The sequence below is a fragment of the Nerophis lumbriciformis genome, linkage group LG04 (assembly GCF_033978685.3).
Source record: "Nerophis lumbriciformis linkage group LG04, RoL_Nlum_v2.1, whole genome shotgun sequence".
NCBI lineage: Eukaryota > Metazoa > Chordata > Actinopteri > Syngnathiformes > Syngnathidae > Nerophis > Nerophis lumbriciformis.
Genome location: NC_084551.2, coordinates 67,546,584 through 67,557,900, shown reverse-complemented (window position 1 = coordinate 67,557,900; position 11,317 = coordinate 67,546,584). Strand labels below are relative to the sequence as shown.

The 11,317-nt window shown below is 30.4% G+C and overlaps 1 protein-coding gene across 2 annotated transcripts in view; it reads left to right on the top strand.

Annotated features, from left to right (window-relative positions):
• Positions 1-6,042: 6,042 nt before the first annotated feature.
• lin28aa (lin-28 homolog Aa) overlaps positions 6,043-11,317 on the top strand; it is a 71,700-nt gene continuing 66,425 nt past the window's right edge. The window contains exons 1-2 of one of the 2 annotated variants that reach the window (XM_061946684.2): positions 6,043-6,326; positions 6,396-6,580. In XM_061946684.2, coding sequence (XP_061802668.2) covers positions 6,296-6,326; positions 6,396-6,580 — 216 coding nt within the window. In that variant the 5' untranslated portion in view covers positions 6,043-6,295. Of the gene's footprint in view, positions 6,327-6,392; positions 6,581-11,317 lie in introns of both variants that reach the window. The other variant, XM_061946676.2, reaches the window with a different exon arrangement.

Genomic DNA, 11,317 nt, shown 5'->3' with positions numbered 1-11,317 from the left:
TTTATTTCTAGAATCAACCAACATTATTAAAAAAAAATTTTTTAAAAGATTACTCCCTATATATGTGTATATATGTATGTATATATTTTTGTGTGTATATATATATATATATATATATATATATATATATATATGTATGTGTGGGGAAAAAAATCACAAGACTATTTCATCTCTACAGGCCTGTTTCATGAGGGGGGGTACCCTCAATCATCAGGAGATTTTAATGGGAGCATTCGCATACCATGGTTTATATAGGGCACAGAGTGGGTGGGTACAGGCTGGTGTAGGGGCGTGGTGATTGGCTCATGTGTTACCTAGGAGGTGTTTCCGTCTATGGTGGCATGCTGTTACAATTTCGCTGCGCTTGTTGAGGGATGACAGGTCTGGACGGTAAATAATAAACAGTTTCTCTTTCAAGCATAGGTTGCATCTTTTATTACCACTATTGTAAGGTGTGCTGGATGCAAGAATTTGCCATGTTATTGAATATTCAACATTATTGTCTTTGAGGTCCCAAATGTGTTTGCTGAGTTCTGTGGTATTTCGCAGGTTTTTGTTCCTGAAAGAAGCCTTGTGGTTGTTCCATCTGGTTTTGAATTCTCCCTCGGTTAATCCTACATATGTGTCGGATGTGTTAATGTCCTTGCGTATTACCTTAGATTGGTAGACAACTGATGTTTGTAAGCACCCCCCGTTGAGAGGGCAATCAGGTTTCTTTCGACAGTTACAGCCTTTGTTGGTTTTGGAGTCGCTCTGTCCGGGGGCCGACGGCTCATTTGCAATTGTTTTGTTGTGGTTTGAGATGATTTGTCGTATATTGTTCATGCAGCTGTAGCTCAATTTAATGTTGTTCTTGTTGAATACTTTTCTTAGGGTGTTGCCTTTGGGAAAGTGTTTGTCAATCAGATTGAGGAATTTGTGTCCAATGTTCGTTGAGACGTTTTTGCTGTATGGGGGGTTGTACCAGATGATGTCGTTTCGTTTTCTGTTCTTTTTTGGCTGGTTTCCTGGCGTGGGTTCATAGGTGAGGGTGAAATTGTATCCGCTTTCATCAAGGGCTTTTTGGTACGGGGGGGTTGCTTGGTCAAATTCAGCTTTGCTAGATGACAGCATCGATAGCCTTTTATTGATTCCGGTAGGTATTCTTTTCGTGGTGGTGGGTGGGTGGTTGCTGTCATGGTGCACGTATTGGAGTGTTGTGTTGGGTTTTGTGAATGGTTGGTAGCTGTTATTTCTCAAGTTGACGGTTTGCTTGTTGGCTTCAATCGTGATCCGTAGGCCGTTCTCTTTGAAAATTTGGCATATGCGCTTCTTGGTATTCTCGCTGCTCCTTGGCGAGGCGCGACACGCTGCCAGTCCGTCATCACGGTAAATACCAAGGTTCAGATTGAGGCTAGCGAGCTGGGAGAGGAGGAAACTCCCAACGAGTTCACACGTTTCTGCTCCGTCAAAACTTCCCATAGTGACGTCAAATGTTGCATTGTTCTTTTTTTGCCATGGTGTACTGTTGTGGATGAGAATGGAGTTTTTTGCGTGGATGATGATGTTTCTTTCGTTGCCTGTGATTGAGTCGTAGTCTGAGGCGAAGTCTAGTGCTTGAGTCAGTAGGTCTTGCGTGATGGAAGGGTAAAATTCCTCGATATCAAAGGAGATAAAGTTGTGCTGTTGTTTGTCTTGGATGTTGTTGAACCATTTGATTACTGCTGCTGTATTTCTCCATTGGTTGAGTGGTGTTTTGTCCTTGATTTTTGTGTTGACTCTGTCCAGGATTATTTTGCTGATTTTTCCTATTTCAGATTTAGTTGGGTTTATTAGTCGGCATGTTGGGTTATTTGCGAAGTTGGGTTTGTGATCCTTCAATGTGATGAAGGCTTCCTTGTTGGCTGTGGCCATATATATATATATGTATGTATATATATATATATATATATATATATATATATATATATGTGTATATATGTATGTATATATTTTTGTTTATATATGTATATATATATATAAATATATTTATGTGTGTATATATATATATATATATATATATATATATATGTATGTGTATATATATATATATATATATATATATGTATGTATATATATATATATATATGTATGTATATATATATATATATATATATATATATATATATATATATATATATATATATATATATATATATATATATATATATATACATATATATATATATATATATGTATCTGTTTATATATATATTTTTCTGTTTATTATTATTATTAATGTATTATTTATTTTTTGTTTATTTAATTGATGTATTTGTAGATACTACTTTGTTTTTTTTTGCTGTTTATTTATTTTTTTGGGGGGGGGTGGTATGGTTGGGATATAAACAAAAATATTTTTGACATTTAGGGCAGACAACAGATATATGATGTATGTAAATATGATGTAATGGATAGGAATGTCTGATGCTGGATGTCAATAAAAAAAAAGAAAAAAGAATCAACCAACATTCATCAAAAAATGAAATATTTAAACAATTCAAAATATTTCATAAAACGTGTATGATGAGTTAGTGAATTTAGGAAACACAAAATAGTCTCATATGCCACAAAATAATAAAAATAAAAATGCATTTCTTGCCATACGACAAAAGGTCATTCAAGGTGCCTGCGTGGTGCATGTTGTCCACTAGAGGTCGCTGTGCTATTTGTACTGAAAGGTTTGTAAACGCCAATCATTAGCGCATCCCTTTCATACGCACAAAAAAACATATTTGTTCGTTTTATTTGTCTACAAACTGCGTTCTCAAATATAATTTGTGCAACATATCATAATTCAGAACAAGGACGGAATGATTATCATGCAGGAATTTGTTGTTGCATAAAAAAAAAAAATCTATATGTCTTTCATATGCATCCATTTCCCAAGTGTGTGTGTGTGGGGGGGGGGGGGGGGGGTATTAACATGATGTGATCAATCACTTTATTGATCCACGCGTCAGTTGGAGATGCTTACCGTGTTTTCCTGGAGTGTGACTCAAGAAGATGCTTTTATTTTGTAAACATCTCCCCTCACTACCATGCAACACATTATTTTCTTCTGGACATTTTTTTTAATCACATCATTTTGCAGCTAAGCACTTTAAAACACCATTTTTTTAAAACATTATTATGACTCACACAGCTTTATTTTGCAATAAAACTATTTATTTTGACATGTAGTATTTTTAAAGCACACAGCTTTCAGAGGTGGAATACTTAAATAACGAAATGTTAGACATATTTGTGGAAAAAAAAGAATAATAAACATTGTTGAATTCAGTTGAATTTACAAGTTAAGATCATTTTACACATTTATACAATAAAATTAGCACATAAAGCAATATAACATTTATTTGGGTCAAATTTAGAATTAAATGACTAATTATTTGATGTAATTATTTTTTTTGTAAGATTTAAACGAGCCAAAAACTGTAAACAAATTGTACAGGTTTTTTTAAAAATCCTGATCATTTTTATACAACAAAAATAGCCAGAATGATAGCAAAAAAAAAAAGTTATTATCTAATTGTGAAATTAGTGACACTTTTCAAAAATAGATAATTATAAAAAGAAAATGAGAAAATATGAAAATAATAATAATAAAATCCATTAATTAGCTCTATAATGCGACAGCTTCAAAATAGAATAGAATAGAGTTTTATTGTCATTATTACAGTGAACAGGTTCAAAGAACAAGGAAATTGGAGCAGATCCCCGGCCTAAGGTGCATATACACAATCATTTAGTAATATAAATAGTAAAAAAAAGATAAAAAAGAAGATATATATGTATATATGCACACACATGCACATATCCATACATATGTATATATATACATACACACATAACATTATTGCACATTATAGTCTGAAAAAATAAAAAAGACATTTACCATAAAACAGCCAAAAATACACTGCAATAATTTTAGTGAACCTAGTAAAATTCAATATTGATTATTCGAGGTACTGTAATAATTATAGAAATATAATACTTTTTAAAAAACCTGATAATTTTTATATAACAAAAATAGCCAGAATGATAGCAAAAAAATAGTCATTATCTAAGAGTGAAATTAGTGACACATTTCAGAAATAGATTATTATGAAAAGAAAATTAGAAAATATAAAAATAATAATAATAAAATCCATTAATTAGCTCTATAATGTGACAATTTCAGAATATAATATAATATAGTTTTATTGTCATTATTACAGTGAACAGGTTCAAAGAACAAGGAAATTTGAGCCGATCCCCGGCCTAAGGTGCATATACACAATCATTTAGTAATATAAATAGTAAAAAAAAAAGATAAAAAAAGAAGATATATATGTATATATGCACACACATGCACATATCCATACATATGTATATATATACATACACACATAACATTATTGCACATTATAGTCTGAAAAAATAAAAAAGACATTTACCATAAAACAGCCAAAAATACACTGCAATAATTTTAGTGAACCTAGTAAAATTCAATATTGATTATTCGAGGTACTGTAATAATTATAGAAATATAATACTTTTTAAAAAACCTGATAATTTTTATATAACAAAAATAGCCAGAATGATAGCAAAAAAAAGTTATTATCTAATTGTGAAATTAGTGACACATTTCAGAAATAGATTATTATGAAAAGAAAATTAGAAAATATAAAAATAATAATAATAAAATCCATTAATTAGCTCTATAATGTGACAGCTTCAAAATAGAATAGAATATAGTTTTATTGTCATTATTACAGTGAACAGGTTCAAAGAACAAGGAAATTGGAGCAGATCCCCGGCCTAAGGTGCATATACACAATCATTTAGTAATATAAATAGTAAAAAAAAGATAAAAAAGAAGATATATATGCACACACATGCACATATCCATACATATTCATATATATACATACACACATAACATTATTGCACTTTATAGTCTGAAAAAATAAAAAAGACATTTACCATAAAACAGCCAAAAATACACTGCAATAATTTTACTAAACCTAGTAAAATTCAATATTTATTATTCGAGGTACTGTAATAATTATAGAAATATAATACTTTTTTAAAAAACCTGATAATTTTTATATAACAAAAATAGCCAGAATGATAGCAAAAATATAGTCATTATCTAAGAGAATGAAAAGAAAATGAGAAAATATAAAAATAATAATAATAAAATCCATTAATTAGCTCTATAATGTGACAGCTTCAAAATAGAATAGAATAGAGTTTTATTGTCATTATTACAGTGAACAGGTTCAAAGAACAAGGAAATTGGAGCAGATCCCCGGCCTAAGGTGCATATACACAATCATTTAGTAATATAAATAGTAAAAAAAAAAGATAAAAAAGAAGATATATATGCACACACATGCACATATCCATACATATGTATATATATACATACACACATAACATTATTGCACTTTATAGTCTGAAAAAATTAAAAAGACATTTACCATAAAACAGCCAAAAATACACTGCAATAATTTTAGTGAACCTAGTAAAATTCAATATTGATTATTCGAGGTACTGTAATAATTATAGAAATATAATACTTAAAAAAAAAACCTGATCATTTTGAAAAGAACTATCAAAATAACTAAATTGATAGCAAATAAAATCTAATCTAGTTTCAAAATCAATAAAGTATCGAACAAAAAAAGGAGCAAAACAAATGCACAAATACAAAAACGTTTTTGTAAGTAATATTGATATATATTATTTAATAAGTCAATTCACTATTCATTTACAAAAAAAAAAAAAAAATATTTGAACATCCACAAATGTATTTCGTCATACAAAAAATATTTTAAACGGAAATTCAATTCAAACACACTTTAATATTATTAGATGGTTAAATATTCTTGATATGACAATTAAATGCAATGTTTTTTTTCTGGAAGGGGGCGTGGCCGTAAAGTCACGTGATCGTGCTCATTGTGTGAGTGAGGCGTGCACGCGTGTTTTTTTTTTTTTTGCGTGAAGATGTACATGTGCGCGTGCGTGTGTGCGCGTGTTTGTGTGCGTGTGTGTCACAAACCCCCTAATCAGAAGGTACGTTCGATGAGTGTCGTCAGGCCAACCTGAGTGGGCGGGGCTTGCTTGGCATTGTCTTTCGCAATCTCTCCAATTGCGAGTTAGTGGGTTCGCGCCTCCGCCAGACCCCTTTTTTTCCGCGACATTGCGTGAGAGAAACAACCTGCGTGGATTTGAGGAGACGCCAGCCGAGGGGAGCGTGGCTGCAAGCTGCATTTTCGTAGACGAGGACATGGGCTCCGTTTCCAAGCAGGACTTCCCAGGTGGGTCCTGCAGGAAAGACCAGCGTGGAAGTTTTTGGAACTAGTGTGTTTTTGTTTTGTTTGCAGCAGGAGTGTGCAAGGCCGACGAGGACTGTGGCCCCAGCAGCACCGCGGAGGAAGAAGAGTCCACGCAGGCGCTCCTTGGCCTCGGCGTGTGTAAGTGGTTCAACGTGCGGATGGGCTTCGGCTTCCTGGCCATGAGCAGCCGGGAGGGCGCGCAGCTGGACGAGCCCGTGGACGTCTTCGTGCACCAGGTAGGCGGCAGCAATCAACCGCACTTTTCTCTTTAAAAACTGCATTTTATTTATTTTTTAAACTGCATTTTGTCACTGAAGCGTCCTCTTTATTGTAGTGGTGTGGGGGTGCAGCAGCATAGGCCATGTGATGCTATGTGAACAACTACATTGTGTTGAAAAGGAGGCAATTATTACTTATCTACATGTTGCTAAATAAAAATAAAAAACATGTAGTTTTTTTCATCCAAAAATGACATTGTTATAAATTTCCTTTTTTCCCCCCCAAACATTGTTCTTATTAACGAGGTTATCAAACACATTTTGTCAACACTTTTCTTTTTAAAAACTGCATTTTGTCAACATTTTTCTCTTTTAAAAACTGCATTTTGTCAACACTTTTCTCTTTTAAAACTGCATTTTGTCAACACTTTTTTTATTTTTTAAAACTGCATTTTGTCAACACTTTTTATTTATTTTTTTAAACTGCATTTTGTCAACACTTTTCTTTTTAAAAACTGCATTTTGTCAACACTTTATTTTTATTTTTTAAAACTGCATTTTGTCAACACTTATTTTTTTAAACTGCATTTTGTCAACACTTTTCTCTTTTAAAACTGCATTTTGTCAACACTTTTTTTATTTTTTTAAACTGCATTTTGTCAACACTTTTCTTTTTAAAAATTGCATTTTGTCAACACTTTTCTCTTTAAAAACTGCATTTTGTCAACACTTCTCTTTAAAAACTGCATTTTGTCAACACTTTTCTCTTTAAAAACTGCATTTTGTCAACACTTTTCTCTTTTAAAAACTGCATTTTGTCAACATTTTTCTCTTTTAAAACTGCATTTTGTCAACATTCTTTTTTTTATTTTTAAAAACTGCATTATGTCAACACATTTCTTTTTAAAAACTGCATTTTGTCAACACTTCTCTTTAAAACTGCATTTTGTCAACACTTTTTTTATTTTTTAAAACTGCATTTTGTCAACACTTTTCTTTTTAAAAACTGCATTTTGTCAACACTTTTCTCTTTAAAAACTGCATTTTGTCAACACTTTTCTCTTTTAAAACTGCATTTTGTCAACACTTTTATTTTTTTAAACTGCATTTTGTCAACATATTTGTCTTTAAAAACTGCATTTTGTCAACACTTAAAACTGCATTTTGTCAACACTTTTTTTAAACTGCATTATGTCAACACTTTTCTCTTTAAAAACTGCATTTTGTCCACACTTTTTTTTATTTTTTAAAACTGCATTTTGTCAACATATTTCTCTTTAAAAACTGCATTTTGTCAACACTTAAAACTGCATTTTGTCAACATATTTCTCTTTAAAAACTGCATTTTGTCAACACTTAAAACTGCATTTTGTGTACACTTTTTTTTAAACGGCATTATGTCAACACTTCTCCTTAAAAACTGCATTTTGTCAACACTTTTCTCTTTTAAAACTGCATTTTATCAACATTTATTTTTTACTTTTTAAAACTGCATTTTGTTAACACTTTTCTCTTTAAAAACTGCATTTTGTCAACACTTAAAACTGCATTTTGTGTACACTTTTTAACTGCATTATGTCAACACTTTTCTCTTTAAAAACTGCATTTTGTGTACACTTTTTTAAAAACTGCATTATGTCAACATATTTCTTTTTAAAAACTGCATTTTGTCAACTTTTTTTTTTTTATACTGCATTTTGTCACTGAAGCGTCCTCTTTATTGTAGTGGTGTGGGGGTGCAGCAGCATAGGCCATGTGATGCTATGTGAACAACTACATTGTGTTGAAAAGGAGGCAATTAATACTTATCTACATGTTGCTAAATTAAAAAAAGAAAAAAAAAAATCATGTACCGTAGTTTTTTTCATCCAAAAATGACATTGTTATAAATTTCCTTCCCCCCCCCCCCAAACATTGTTCTTATTAATTCACTGCCATGAGGTTATCAAACACATTTTGTCAACACTTTTCTCTTTAAAAACTGCATTTTGTCAACACTTTTTTTTTAAATTTTAAACTGCATGTTGTCAACACTTTTTATTTATTTTTTTAAACTGCATTTTGTCAACACTTATTTTTTAAAACTGCATGTTGTCAACACTTTTTATTTATTTTTTTAAACTGCATTTTGTCAACACTTATTTTTAAAAACTGCATTTTGTCAACATTTATTTTTTATTTTTTAAAACTGCATTTTGTCAACACTTTTTATTTGTTTTTTTAAACTGCATTTTGTCAACACTTATTTTTAAAAACTGCATTTTGTCAACACTTTTGTCTTTTAAAACTGCATTTTGTCAACACTTTTTTTATTTTTTAAAACTGCATTTTGTCAACACTTTTTATTTATTTTTTAAACTGCATTTTGTCAACAATTTTATTTTTAAAAACTGCATTTTGTGAACACTTTTCTCTTTAAAAACTGCATTTTGGCAACACTTTTTTTTAACTGCATTTTATCAACATTTTTATTTTGTTTTTTAAAACTGCATTTTGGCAACACTTATCTTTAAAAACTGCATTTTGTCAACACTTTCCTCTTTAAAAACTGCATTTTGTCAACATATTTCTCTTTCAAAACCGCATTTTGTCAACACTTTCCTCTTTAAAAACTGCATTTTGTCAACATATTTCTCTTTTAAAAACTGCATTTTGTCAACATTTTTCTCTTTTAAAACTGCATTTTGTCAACATTCTTTTTTTTATTTTTAAAAACTGCATTATGTCAACACATTTCTCTTTAAAAACTGCATTTTGTCAACACATTTCTCTTTAAAAACTGCATTTTGTCAACACTTTTTTTTCTTCTTTTTTTTTAACTGCATTTTGTCACTGAAGCGTCCTCTTTATTGTAGTGGTGTGGGGGTGCAGCAGCATAGGCCATGTGATGCTATGTGAACAACTACATTGTGTCAAGTCAGGGCTGCCGTTGAAAAGTTGCTAAATTAAAAAAAGAAAAGAAAAAATCATGTAGTTTTTTTCATCCAAAAATGACATTGTTATAAATTTCCTTCCGCCCCCCCCCAAACATTGTTCTTATTAATTCACTGCCATGAGGTTATCAAACACATTTTGTCAACACTTTTCTCTTTAAAAACTGCATTTTGTCAACACTTTTCTCTTTAAAAACTGCATTTTGTCAACACTTCTCTCTTTAAAAACTGCATTTTGTCAACACTTTTTTTTAAACTGCATTTTGTCAACACTTTTTATTTATTTTTAAAAACTGCATTTTGTCAATACTTTTCTCTTTTGAAACTGCATTTTGTCAACACTTTTTTTATTTTTTTAAACTGCATTTTGTCAACACTTTTCTTTTTAAAAACTGCATTTTGTCAACACTTTATTTTTATTTTTTTAAACTGCATTTTGTCCGAACTTTTATTTTTTTAAACTGCATTTTGTCAACACTTTTCTCTTTTAAAACTGCATTTTGTCAACACTTTTTTTATTTTTTTAAACTGCATTTTGTCAACACTTTTCTTTTTAAAAACTGCATTTTGTCAACACTTTTCTCTTTAAAAACTGCATTTTGTCAACACTTTTATTTTTTTAAACTGCATTTTGTCAACATATTTGTCTTTAAAAACTGCATTTTGTCAACACTTAAAACTGCATTTTGCCAACACTTTTTTTAAACTGCATTATGTCAACACTTTTCTCTTTAAAAACTGCATTTTGTCAACACTTTTTTTTATTTTTTAAAACTGCATTTTGTCAACATATTTCTCTTTAAAAACTGCATTTTGTCAACACTTAAAACTGCATTTTGTGTACACTTTTTTTTTAAACGGCATTATGTCAACACTTTTCTCCTTAAAAACTGCATTTTGTCAACACTTTTCTCTTTTAAAACTGCATTTTATCAACATTTATTTTTTACTTTTTAAAACTGCATTTTGTTAACACTTTTCTCTTTAAAAACTGCATTTTGTCAACACTTAAAACTGCATTTTGTGTACACTTTTTAACTGCATTATGTCAACACTTTTCTCTTTAAAAACTGCATTTTGTGTACACTTTTTTAAAAACGGCATTATGTCAACATATTTCTTTTTAAAAACTGCATTTTGTCAACTTTTTTTTAATTTTAACTGCATTTTGTCACTGAAGCGTCCTCTTTATTGTAGTGGTGTGGGGGTGCAGCAGCATAGGCCATGTGATGCTATGTGAACAACTACATTGTGTTGAAAAGGAGGCAATTAATACTTATCTACATGTTGCTAAATTAAAAAAAAAAACATGTAGTTTTTTTCATCCAAAAATGACATTGTTATAAATTTCCTTCCCCCCCCCCCCAAACATTGTTCTTATTAATTCACTGCCATGAGGTTATCAAACATATTTTGTCAACACTTTTCTCTTTAAAAACTGCATTTTGTCAACACTTTTTTTTATTTTTTAAAACTGCATTTTGTCAACACTTATTTTTTAAAACTGCATTTTGTCAACACTTTTCTCTTTTAAAACTGCCTTTTGTCAACACTTTTTTTATTTTTTAAAACTGCATTTTGTCAACACTTTTTATTTATTTTTTAAACTGCATTTTGTCAACACTTTTCTTTTTAAAAACTGCATTTTGTCAACACTTTTCTCTTTAAAAACTGCATTTTGTCAACACTTTTCTCTTTAAAAACTGCATTTTGTCAACACTTTTCTCTTTTAAAAACTGCATTTTGTCAACATTTTTCTCTTTTAAAACTGCATTTTGTCAACATTCTTTTTTTTATTTTTAAAAACTGCATTATGTCAACA